At 38.7% G+C, this 13,654-nt stretch overlaps 1 protein-coding gene and 1 pseudogene across 2 annotated transcripts; one reads left to right on the plus strand and one right to left on the minus strand.

Moving 5' to 3' along the window:
• The window catches only part of LOC137246035 (T-complex protein 1 subunit eta-like), a 67,757-nt pseudogene that overhangs the window by 6,806 nt on the left and 47,297 nt on the right, over window positions 1-13,654 (plus strand).
• LOC137246713 (uncharacterized) lies at window positions 6,636-8,339 on the minus strand. 2 transcript variants are annotated; one of them, XR_010951661.1, is made up of 2 exons: window positions 7,886-8,339; window positions 6,636-7,789 (listed from the first exon to the last, which is right to left on the minus strand). XR_010951661.1 is itself a non-coding variant. In XM_067777720.1 (2 exons), exons 1-2 carry the CDS (start codon window positions 8,031-8,033, stop codon window positions 7,666-7,668), a joined length of 309 nt encoding a protein of 102 aa, XP_067633821.1. In that variant the 5' UTR covers window positions 8,034-8,339; the 3' UTR covers window positions 6,636-7,665. The 2 variants fall into 2 exon arrangements, 1 of the variants encoding a protein (XP_067633821.1); XM_067777720.1 differs by having other exon boundaries at window positions 6,636-7,826.

Genomic DNA, 13,654 nt, shown 5'->3' on the forward strand with positions numbered 1-13,654 from the left:
TGTATCTAAAGAAGCGTCTGTATGATACATTTTTACCTGATGCTCTCGAAATTTCTCCAGGGTCTTTTTCCAAACTCTTAAGCCGTTTGTTACCAGCGATTTTACATTTGTAGTCTGTCATATTAAACGACTGAGCTTCTATGATTCTAATTAACGAGTGCCTTTTATTGCATCATCATTTTTTAGAAGTTCGTATGTACATACATAAATTTTAAGAAAGAGATGAAATATATCTTTAAACTATGTGTACTATATGTTAAAATGAATACACCACTCCAGCGACGGCAACAAAAGAAATGGGATAATAAATAAGAAATTTAAATTAACGGATTACGCTTCCTTATTTACTTTAGATATATGTCCCTGCAAAAACGCTCCACGTCATTTGTCATTTTACGGTCATTGTGACTTTCTGCAGCGGTTATATTCATAGTCACGTTTGCAGGGGCGTGATGAACTTTTGTGACCAAATTTTCCGTTTCGTTCCTATTAATGTGATCGTGCATTCCGCTCCCACTTATAGGATGTGAACATAGCACTGTTCTGCTCACACACGGCACAATGCTCGTCAAATGGCGGTCATTTTTTCAGTCATTTCACTCTACATTTTCGAGTGTTTTGACAATAAAGTTTACTGTGATTTTACCATTTATATAACCGCCATATAACTTGAATTTTACCTGCCGATTTACTTGGAACAGCCACATGAATTAGGTAGGTAGGTTGAACTGGCCGGTCCATGAGGACCTCACATAGACTGATTGAGTCCGTAGTGTTACCAGAAGTTTGTTTTAACGACCAAACTGAAAAACCCTATCAAAAACCAGGACCTATGTTATAAAATAACTCCGTCCTCTTGGCAAATACTAGAAGCTTCCTAGGACTTAAGCCACTTGCTGCTTCTAGATCTGACAGCTGTATCACTCCTAATAGCTGGAGTCTTAGCCTGGCAAGTGCAGGGCACGAGCACAGAACGTGCTCGATCGTTTCCTCCTCCAACCCGCACTTCCTACACCTGCTATCACTGACCAAGCCTAATTTAAAGGCATGTGACCCCAGAAGACAGTGTCCAGTCAGAATACCCGTCATGAGTCTACAGTCCTCTCTTTTTAATGATAGAAGCAACAGTGTTAGTCTAAGGTTGTAAGACCTACACATAATCTTCGACACTTTACAGCCCCGCGCTTGAACCCACGCCTTTTCTGCTTGGTCGATCATGTGCACCTCTCGCATTCGCTTAATCTCGCCCAATCTAATTGGGACGTCTACGGAGCAAGCTTCAAGGGATGCGCCCTTTTTAGCTAATTCGTCCGCTTTTTCATTCCCATCTATTCCCATATGCCCTGGGACCCAATATAGATGTATGCTTCTCCCTGTCCCGATTCTCTCCAGAGACTGCTTACACTCTAACACGCATTTAGATGCTGTGCTATGCGAGATTATTGCCTTAATTGCTGCTTGACTGTCAATATAAAAGTTAACACGGTTGCAACTTAAGCTATTCTCTTCCAGGGTTTCTACTGCTTTGGTTACGGCTAATATTTCCGCTTGGAAAACGCTACAGTAATCCGGCAGCCTGTAGGATCTGCTTAATTCCGGATCAGCGCAGTATACCGCAGACCCTACTCCTTCCACTATTTTGGAACCATCGGCGTACACATGTATCGCCTCGTCCGCCATTTGCGCACCCTTGCGCCAACCGTCCACCTCTATTGTGGCCTTAAGATCTCCCTCAAAGTGCAGGTAGGGAATCATGTAGTCTGTTCGTCTTGTGACTGAGGACGCTATACTACTATGGCCATATGGTCGGCGCTCAAGCTGCCCCGAAGCATCGAGCCTGGTTGCGGTCGTTAACGCTTTGTTCTTTGCTACCAGGTCTACAGGTGGAATGTGCAGAATGGCATACAGTGCAGCCGTCGGGGTTGTTTTCAGGGCTCCCGTAATGCAAAGCATCGATAGTCTGCATACCCCCTCTAATTTTTTGAGGTATGTTGTTTTTTGTGTGGCTTTCCACCAAACAAGAACTCTATAGTATAGTATAGGGCTTACAATCGCTGTAAAAACCCAATGAGAAAGAGAGGGCGATAGGCCCCACGTACACCCCAGCATTCTTTTACATGCATAGAGTGCCGTTGATGCCTTCTTGACCCTCTCCTCCAAGTTGAGCTTCCATGACAGCTTACTGTCTAGGATGATTCCTAGATATTTTGTGCAAGGTTTCTCCTGTAAGGTCACCGCTCCTAACTTAGGCCTGCTCCAATTTGGGACCTTGTACCTCTTTGTAAACAAGACCATATCCGTCTTCTCCGCATTGACTTTCAGCCCGACATTAGATGCCCAGGTATGAATATCCCGAAGCGCCCGATCCATCAAAGAACTAATCGTTGGAAGGCATTTTCCACTTATGACAATTGCAACGTCATCTGCGTAAGCCGTAAGTTTTACGGGTCCCTCATCGAATTGCCCTAGCAGTTGGTTGATGACCAGTGTCCACAGCAGAGGTGATAGCACCCCTCCCTGCGGCGTGCCCCTGTCCACTGATTTCGTGGCCTCGTACAATCCCCATTGTGATGTAATCTTTCTGCAATTTAACATGCAGCCGATCCATCTGATTAAGGCAGGATGTACTTTAATGTAATTAAGACCATCCATAATCGCCCATTTTGCAACATTATTGAAAGCCCCGGCAATGTCCAAGAAGACTCCTAGAGCATACTCGTTATATTCCAGGGATTTCTCTATGCTTATTACCACCCTATGCAATGCGGTGTCTACCGACTTGCCTTTGGTGTACGCATGCTGTGTTGTGGAGAGCAGCTTTTCATCCACGTTGGACTTTATGTACACATCTATCAGCCTCTCAAAGGTTTTGAGCAGAAATGATGTTAAGCTAATGGGTCTATAGTCTTTGGGATACACGTGACCGATCTTCCCCGCCTTTGGTAGAAAAGCTACACGAGCAGTTCTCCAAGAGTGCGGTACATGATTCAGTCTTATGCACCCATCGAATATTATTTTAAGCCATTCCACGACCGCCCTACTTGAGACTTGTAGCATGGCCGGGAATATACCATCTGGGCCCGGCGATTTAAACTTAGAAAACGTCTTCACTGCCCACTCGATCTTGGTATCGGTCACCAAGCCCGGCACCACTAGCTCCGTGATCGAAGTGTGAGTGATGTCTGCTGGTTCTTCTAAACCGTCTCCCGATGGGAAATGTGTATCGAGAAGCACCTCAAGGGATTCCTCACTATCCCGTGACCATTCCCCGTTCTCTTTCTTTATTAGTCCCTGGACTATGTTTCCCTTTGCTAGGACTTTTTTCAACCGTGCTGTTTCACTGGAGCACTCTATGTCCGTACAGAAACTTTTCCATGAGTTTCTCTTCGCCCTGGTAATTTCACGCTTGTAGATCCTCAGTAGATCCCTGTACTCGTCCCGACACGCTTCGCTTTCCGCGGTCTTTGCGAGTTTAAACATTTCTTTTACCTGTCTTCTTAGAAGACTCAGCTCATTGCTCCACCATGGCGGCTTTGCTTTTCCTCTGAATCTTCTTAGAGGGCAAGCTTTGTTATACGCAGTCATAAGCGTCCTTGTTAGGAATTCATTCGACTCCTCCAGTTCCTCTACATTAGCAACCTCTTTGGGTTGTCCCAGTTTCGCTTCTACATGTTTCTGGAATTTAGTCCAATTCGTTGCCCTAGGGTTTCTAAAGGTTCCTCCCTTCTCTACCCTCTTTAGTGGGATGCTGAAGCTTATATACGCATGGTCGGGGAAGGATGGTCTATCGAGAACCATCCAATCATACCTTGATATATCACGCTCGGAGCTCAATGTAATATCCAGAACATTGCTGGTTGTTGGACCAATGTATGTAGGAACATTTCCCCTGTTGGCTATCTGCAAATTGGTTTGCAGGATGTAACAAAATAGAGATTCGCCTCTCTCGTTCGTATCTGCTCCTCCCCACGCATTGTGGTGCGCATTTGCATCTGCGCCTATGACCAACCGCCCTTTGCGCCCTTCCTCCTGTACTAGCCTTTTGCACTCCATCGGTGGAACCTCCGCAGCATGGGCAATGTTGCAGGACGCCAGGATAAATGCCTGCTTATTCTTTTGCTCAACGGCCACCGCTACAAGATCCTCGGTGGTGTAATTAGGCAGCATATATGAATGCAGCTGTTTCCTTACCATTACTACAGCTCGCACCCGTCCTTCCGTTTGTGCGTAGTAAACGCCAAACCCGCGCGCGCTAAGTCCAGAAACCTTTCCTCCCGATGAGAGCACGGCTCCTGGATCAGCGCCACGTCAAACGAACCCTCCTCAAGGGTTAGGAGGAGTTCGCTCGACGCCACTTTACTGTGTTGGAGGTTTATCTGTAGGACTCGCAGCACCATTGGGCTGTTTGTCCCCCTCCAGCACCTTCGTCTTGACGTCGTCGTCCTCCTCTTGCCCTTTTGGTTTAGAGTATTCGAGGCCCCCTTCAGCCCCTCGTGAATGTTGTGCCGTGTGTTCCTCTGTGCGAGTCACAGCACCATTTAGCGGTTGGTCCTCTTCTAGCACGTTCGTGGTGACGTCGGGGACCTCCACCTGTCTTTTTTCCCTTAGGCTTCTGAGGTCCTTTTCGACTTCGCCCACTTCCAGCGTGTTAGGATTTTTATCCTCGGGACTTCTTTTCCTGAGTCGCATGTAAATTTTGCCAGTGCCAAGGGACATTTTGCCAAGCTGCGTGTACAAAATATCCTCCGCCTGCTTGTTTATTTGGAAGATGTAGAACTGACCATCCTCGGTAGGCCGAGATACAGTAAGTACCTTCCAATCCTGTGTCGGTATGTTCGGATTCTGATTCTGCAGAAGTCGCAGTGTATCCTCCGACTTCATCACGCATGGTATCCATACCTTAACTTTTGGTACCGTGGGGATTTGCGCTTTATCCACCACCTCAAACCGCGCGTTCGTGCCTTGCCTTTGGAGGTTTGGAACGACTTCCTCCAGCCACCGCAAGCTCGCGATGTTGTCGCACGCTATCATCTTCACACCATTATACCATCCCCCCGAATCAAAGGTTGGAAGGGGCTTACTTGGTTGTTCCCGCATCATCTTAAGCATTAAGCTAATAAGCTCCCTTTCCACAGATCTCCACCTTTCAGTAGTCATTTGTCCGAACGGACTGCTACGATCAACCAGCGCCACAGTCAGTGACTGCTTTGCCACATCACTCATCTTCTCGGGAAAAGCAGGAGTCTTAGTGTTATCTCCCTTTGGAACCTCCGAGAACACCGGAGTCTTCGCGTTAACTCCCTTTAGCGCCTCCGAGAAAGCCGGAGTCTTAGCGTTATCTCCCTTTGGCTTATCTCCTACTTCCGTAGTTGGAACTTCCCTCTGACTGGCAGCTTTCGAGGTAGTTGCTACCTCGCTATTGGAACCCATCTGTCTTACAGCTTTGGGCCTACTTGTCTTGTCTATGCGACTGCCCTGCCTCGCGGCTCTAGGACTGGGTCCTTTCTGCCTCTGGAAAGCAGGCTTGTCGCCTTCTGCCGAACGTTGCCTCTTCATTCTGCCATTCGACGCTTCTTCCTCCTCGTACCGGTTCCAGAACCGAGGATTTCTCGCAGCAAACCTTTTGAACTGCTTTCGACCTACTTCTACCGCTTCATGGGCCCATTCCAAGCGCTCGATCTCCACTTCTGTTGGGTCGACCACTGCTCCCAAGCGTTGTACAATTCTTAGTGCTGCACGGTACTGCGAGAGAGCTCTTTTACTTCCTCTGCTCCGTACCCTTCTCCACTCTTCTACTCCGTTTTCATTTGTGTGCTTCTCCAACACGGAGTACATTGAATCAGCACTACTCTCGCTCCCCTAGTCCGACGCATCGCTTAATTCGTATTTGTCGTCCTTGGATTGCGACTCAGTCCTCCTCTTTACATCCTCCTTATTACATTCAGGTAATGAGTTGTTCATCTTGGTCGTACGACCACCTGCCCGACAAGGCGGGCTCAGCGGTCCAGTATTATATACGGGGAAATAACCGTCCGCTACAGCAGCGCCCCTTACTGCGGTAAGGCCATCAATACTTCCCGAGATGGCCCGGTATCGGGAAGGCTCCGTTCGAATACAGCCGAATTTATCCCCTGGCTGCAAATCGTCCAATAGGCACGGTCCGCATAACACCCTGGATTATGAATTAAATATGAACCAAAAAAATTGAATTTTCAATATTTATTATTTTCAATATTATTATATATGTACATGAAATTGGCACTTATATTAATACAGTTCATATAAAAAAGAAGTAAGTACTTTAATAATAAATAAACTCGCTTAATTGGTTTTTGTTTTCCAATTGAAATCTTTTCTAAGCGAGCAGAAAATAATTTTAAGCTTTAGAAAAAACTCCAATTATTTGAATAATCTACAACTTAAAGCTTAGTAGAAATTCAGATTAGGTTTGCTTTTTTTTCAGATCAAGAATATTCAAAGGTGTCGTGGAATCAGATTTCTGTCGTAATTGGCGAACTTAAAAATGTACGACAAGTAATTGAGTCAGACTTAATATTGTTCTAAATCTAATCATTCAAGCAATAATTCAAGTCTAATTCCGACAGCAATCGGATCACGACATACCTTATTATATATTTACATGAAATTGTAACTTAAATTAATACATTTCATATAAAGAAAAGTAAGTATTTTAATAATAAATGAACTCGCTTAATTGGTTTTCGTTTTGCAATTGAAATCTTTTCCAAGCGAACAGAAAATAATTTTAAGCTTTAGAAAAAACTCCAATTATTTGAATCAATTTAAATCTACAACTTAAAGCTAATTAGAAATTCAGATTAGATTTACTCTTTTTTTTCAGATCAAGAATATTCAAAGGTGTCGTGGAATCCGATTGCTGTCGTAATTGAATTTGAAAGTAATAAAGTAAAGTAAAATATGAATTTAAAAATGTAGGACTAGTAATTGAGGCAGACTTATTATTGTTCTAAATCTAATCATTCCAGCAATAATTCTGCAACCCTTAGCAGAAGTATTGATTGGTTTCAAATCTAATTCCAACAGCAATCGTACCACGACATACTTTATTATATATGTACATGAAATTGTAACTTAAATTAATACAGTTCATGTAGCGAAAAGTAAGTATTTTAATAATAACATAACCTCGCTTAATTGGTTGATATAAAAAAGAAATTAGTACTTTAATAACAACATAAAAAATATATTAATTGCTTTGAGCTATATTGTTGCAGCGTCGTCTAAGTGACCAGCACTGTACATAGCAAAATATTGTTATATTACATTATATTATATTCATAATAATTAAATGCTTGCAAAGCTTAAGCGTTTTTTGGTTTAAACTTACTATCAAATTAAAATTTTAATAAATTTCACACTTCAAACGTCGCCGCAACAGCCTACACTAAACCAGTAAAAAAATGCATAATCCTTTTTTAAGTTCAAACAAAAATTGTTTAAGCTCTCGCTGCGGCAGTCAAACGTTATTTATCTATAATGCGCCGTCATCTTGTTGGTCAATCGCGCGCCGCAATAGCCATTGGTGGGAATTGACATTCATCATAAAGTAGCGAAGGCACGGTCCTGCGTAAGCACATCGGTGACCTGTGTTGGCAAAAGATATGATGATACTGTCTTCGATAGTTAGTCGGAACAGCCGCTACTCGGAGAATAGAGAGTTGTGTCGGTGGCAGCAGTTACAACAGCAGCTTCTGACTTTGCATCATCCGTACAGTGTGATGAATGCTCCTCTGCTTTTTCCAATTGCCTGGCGGCAGCAATTTTTGCTACTTGTAAAGCTAAAGCTGTAATGCAAATAAATAGAAGGGTTAAAATGGTTTTCGTATGTTATTCAATAACTCACCGTCTAATGCCATCATCACAGCCTTTTTATCGATTTTGAATATGTTTACTGTTTCAGTATTCAGACCCAGTTCGTTTGGTGCAATATTTTTGATTTGATGAATATGTATAATATCCGTTAGGCAGACAATTAGGTGCGTTCGATTCATTCATATACTGTGGGTATTTGAGCCGTAGACGCAATGGCAGATATTTTGATTCTTTTTGAAGTGTAACATTTGTAAACAGTTGGGTTTCTCTGCTGTCACCATCACCACTAGAGAGCTATTGAAGAAACGCTCCACCAAGATAATATGTTGCGATTTACGCCCATAGATTTCTTCCACCTTGTCACAGTTATTGATCGAGAAAATGCGAAAGCCATATTTACCATCCAATACCGAAATGGAACAGTAGAGGAAGAAACATTTTATAACATTTAATAAAATCAAAAAATGATAGTTGTGCTAAAATGGGGTAACGTATTGTATATGTATATGTATATATATGTATGTATATATGTATATGTATATATGTTTATTAAGTCTATGATCGAAAAGAATCTTACAGACTAGATACAAATGAATAGAAAGATATAAAAACTATATAGTCAAACTTATACATATATTAATTACCGTGTAAATAATAAAAAAGAAAAAAGATAACAATGAGAGAATAAATAATAAAAATAAATTACAGCCACAAATCCAGAGAAGACTTGAACGTACTTCTCGACAAAGAGAAATCAAGAAGGAAACTCCCTGAGAGTCTATTAAATACGGTAAGTACGCGGAAAATCGGGTCAAACATGCAATAGTTAGCTCTACCGACACGCAAGTAAAAGGGCAAGAAAGTACGAAGACACCTATTAGGTACATTAAAATTAACTTTAGCTAGAAGAGGTGAACAATCCAAAGAGCCAGTGATGAGATCATAAACAAACATTAGTAGATGCGCAGCTCTCCGGATTTCAAGAGACTGGAGATTGACAAGCATGCATCGCGAGTAATAGGATGGGGTTGGATCGTCAAAGTTAATAGAAATTAAGCAAAATCTAATGAATTTTCTTTGAACCCTCTCTATTCTGGCAGAGTGGCCACTATAGATGGGATTCCAGACAACTGAGGCATATTCTAATTTTGAGCGAACTAAAGAGATAAAAAGTGCCTTCCTGGTATAGGGATCCTTGAAGTCTTTTGCATATCTGCGAAGGAAGGCAAGGTTTATGTAACATCACTAGTTTCATCAGCAGTGACTGAGAAGCACTTTGATTTATTGACCCGTCTTACTATCTCTTGCGTTATAATTTCAACGCCAGCCGCTATAATCTTATTTTGCGGTTTATATCTTAAATGCGTCGCATTAGCTCCATCAGTCTCCAAATGTCTTTTAAGAGTCAGATCTCCGTTTTCTCCGGCAAAACGAATAAGAGCTCCGAAATTCCCATCGTTTTCTTTAAGCATGTCAATAGATAAAGCACCATCATCTCTATGTCCCCGGAGGGAAAGCGCTTGTCTACAGCAAAATAAGACAGGGCGGATGATTGCACCTAGCTTTTGACAACTGCACTCGCCAATATCACTATCGATGTCTGCTTTCTTTTCTTCGTATATCAGTTGGAAATTTTGTGTATCTAAAGAAGCATCTGTATGATACTTTTTTACCTGATACTCTCGAAATTTCTCCAGGGTCTTTTTCCAAACTCTTAAGCCGTTTGTTACCAGCGACTTTACATTTGTAGTCTGTCATATTAAACGACTGAGCTTCTATGATTCTAATTAACGAGTGCCTTTTATTGCATCATCATTTTTTAGAAGTTCGTATGTACATACATAAATTTTAAGAAAGAGATGAAATATATCTTTAAACTATGTGTACTATATGTTAAAATGAATACACCACTCCAGCGACGGCAACAAAAGAAATGGGATAATAAATAAGAAATTTAAATTAACGGATTACGCTTCCTTATTTACTTTAGACCCAGCAAAAATCTAGTGACCAAAGATGGCGACCAACAACAAAATATCCCACATTGTTCCACAATTGTTAGTATGGCAGAATGAGATGGCCTAATTGAAATGCCCTATACATATATGCTTGCCTTTTCTTACATGCTATGTACCCTCAAATACGTCACAAAAATTTTCTGCGAATCAGCCATTCCGTTTACCATAGTTGCACGCAACATCAATTGATAATCTTCCAAAAATTGTATGCATAAATTGTACAGATAATTTGCAAGCAGCATATAATTTCAAACAAGTAAATTGTACAGATAATTTGCAGGCAGCATATAATTTCAAACAAGTAGCTCGTCGTTCAGATGAAGAATTTAAAAAATTGTCGGCTAGGCAGAAAGTGGAGACAAAATTAATTTATGCTTCTGCTGAGACTTCTAATGCTTTGCAGGTAAGTTTGCTAAGGAATTTCTTTCTTGCAAAAAAATCTATAATCAAAAAACAATATTTATGTGATCAAATGAAAATATAGACAACAAACTAGCATTTGAAGCACAAAATAGTATGCCGTATCAGCGGAGAAACGGAAAATGATACTCACACCGAGCTCTCTATCGTTATGCCACTAACATCGCTGGATTCAGTTTATTACATTGAGAAAAAGTTGGACTCAGATGATTATCAAGAATCAATGGTATTTTTGAATATTTTTTATTGTGTTTCATAACTTAAATTGGTGGTTTTCATTTAGAAATCATATATCTTTATGCTGAAAGGTGCATCATTAGACATTATTGGAGTAATGAGAAAACTTTTCTCTGACAACGTTCTTTTCAATTTTAACTGGGACGGAGTACAGGGCAAACGATCTTTATCTAAACTGAAACTCGTGAACAGCGTACTTTTTGGTAGTGTAATTTAAATAGTTTAAAATGTTATTACTAACATTGTCCATTCCTATTAATTTAGACGTTTTCAAACTGCAAGGCAGGATCGACTTCGAAGACAGCATGAGACGGTGTTTAACGCTGAGCCACAATCGGCATAAACAAAGGCGGTATCTGACCCATAAATCCAGCTCTGAAACAGCATAAACCTACCTACAACAAACGAACAAGACACACTGAAATAATCTTGATTAAAAATTATATAAGAACCTAATAATTCTTTTTTTCCTACGTTCCTATTCTAAGCTTTTTATGCTCTTATTAAAATAATATTCAACAATCGCACAAAGTTTGCGAAGATTCTTAAAGCAATTTAAATGCAATGTATAACAAAAAAGTATTTTGACTATAAATATTTGTGATGAACTTAACTGAAATAATTCTAAGTTTTTTCCTACGTTACTAAGCTTTTTATGCTCTAATTAAAATAATACTCGAATTTCAGAACCTGCCTGAATTTTCAACAATCGCACAAAGTTTGCAAAGATTTTTAAAGCAATCTAATTGCAACGAATTTGTCAATAATTTTTAACCAAAATTTATAAAATAGATGTATAACAAAAAAATATTTTGAATATAAATAATTGCTGATGAATTTAACTGACAGTACCAATACCATCAACTAAATAGTCCTTATAAATATTGTAATCACATAATTCAAAACAAAAAATTACTATGAGTACCTACGTTTATTATTGCAAAATCACGAAGAAAGAAAATTGCATGAAGTACATTCAATCTAAAATTATGCCACAGAATGCATATATCGCATTTTAAACTAAAAAATATGAAAACTTAAAAAAATTTCAGATCGGTATTTAAGTGTAAATCGATCCATGAAAGCATCGTGAAATAACTTTTTTTTTGGTAGTTAACGTTATCGTTTAGCCTGGTTTTGTTACCAATTTTGTTATTTTCGTGGTATAAATCAACATTCAACACAAATCTTCTCTGATTATGAGTTGAAATACTTTTTGGTTTAGGTTGTGATATGTAAAATTACATATTTTTGTACACAGTTCTAAAATGTAAAGGGAAAAAATTTATATTTGTGTATTAATTGAATTATTAAAAAGATATTGTTATATTAATGATATAGAGAAGCGCCAATACGAATGTAAGTGGTTTCAAACCACTGGTAGGCAACTCACCAATTTAACTGTCAAAAAAATGTTAAATTGTTCATTTTATGTAAACAAAATTTGAAAGTTGCAATTGAAGTTCTGAAAGCTCTGAAATTTCAATTGAAGTTCAAATAATTACAATTGAAGTTCACAATTTTCAATAGAAGTTCAGTAAATTATAATTGAAGCTCAGGAATTTCAACTGCAGTTCAGCAAATTACAACTGAAGTTCAGAAAATAACAATTTAAGTTCAATTATAATTTTCTGAACTACTAACAGAAATTCTGAACTTCAATTTAAATTTTCTGAAATACAAATTGAAATTCTGAGCTTGAATTTAATTTTCTGAACTTGAATTGAAATTTTTGAACTTCAATTGTAACTTTCGAACCTCAATTGCAGCTTTCTGAACTAAAATAAAAAAGTTATAGCATTAAAATTGGCGAATTACAAGTCAACTTACCCAAATTGTGAATTGCCTACTCACGATTTGATGGCTTACTGCAACAAATAGTTCTGTTAGTTCTTTTCTTTTGTTTTCTATATCATTAATTAATTTATTTTTTTTTTATTTTTTTTTAATTAATTTATTTAAGTTTTCCTTAACTTTGTATGCATACAATAAAATTTGTATTTATGGGTCACCAACAAGACTGAAAAACTATTCCTTAAGACTTATAGTTAATAATTTACAACTATTATAAATAATGTAATATATTGTAAAAATGTTTAATAAAAGAAATGTTAATAGATTTGAATTAAAGAAATATTTTATTTATATAGCAGTATAATCCAAGTAAAAAAACGGTCATAACACTAGTCAAAAGACGGTCATATTAACGTAAAAATACTCGTAAAGTTACAGGTATATAACTCAAAAAATGATTGCCAGAACGTGAATGTAAGAACAGTACAGCACTATAGTTTGTTTACTTTTCGATAACCTAAAACCGTATATGTGTGAGCAGTATGGACAATCACATAAATAGGTACGACGGAATGGACTGGTCACAAATGTTACTGCTGCCCTGTACAAATGCTACTTAGCGATTTACGTGTTCCATCGACACAGCTGTTAGTCATTTTCCTAGTCAATTTACGGGCACATTTTTGCTGGGGATATATGTCCCTGCAAAAACGCTCTACGTCATTTGGCTAGTCATTTTACGGTCATTGTGACTTTCTGCAGCGGTTATATTCATAGTCACGTTTGCAGGGGCGTGATGAACTTTTGTGACCAAATTTTCCGTTTCGTTCCTATTAATGTGATCGTGCATTCCGCTCCCACTTATAGGATGTGAACATAGCACTGTTCTGCTCACACACGGCACAATGCTCGTCAAATGGCGGTCATTTATTCAGTCATTTCACTCTACATTTTCGAGTGTTTTGACAATAAAGTTTACTGTAGTTTTACCATTTATATAACCGCCATATAACTTGAATTTTACCTGCCGATTTACTTTACTTGGAGCAGCCACATAAATTAAATATGAACCAAAAAAACTGAATTTTCAATATTTATTATTTTCAATATTATTATATATGTACATGAAATTGGCACTTATATTAATACAGTTCATATAAAAAAGAAGTAAGTACTTTAATAATAAATAAACTCGCTTAATTGGTTTTTGTTTTCCAATTGAAATCTTTTCTAAGCGAGCAGAAAATAATTTTAAGCTTTAGAAAAAACTCCAATTATTTGAATAATCTACAACTTAAAGCTTAGTAGAAATTCAGATTAGGTTTGCTTTT

The sequence above is a fragment of the Eurosta solidaginis genome, chromosome 3 (assembly GCF_040869045.1).
Source record: "Eurosta solidaginis isolate ZX-2024a chromosome 3, ASM4086904v1, whole genome shotgun sequence".
In the NCBI taxonomy this organism is placed as follows: Eukaryota; Metazoa; Arthropoda; class Insecta; order Diptera; family Tephritidae; genus Eurosta; species Eurosta solidaginis.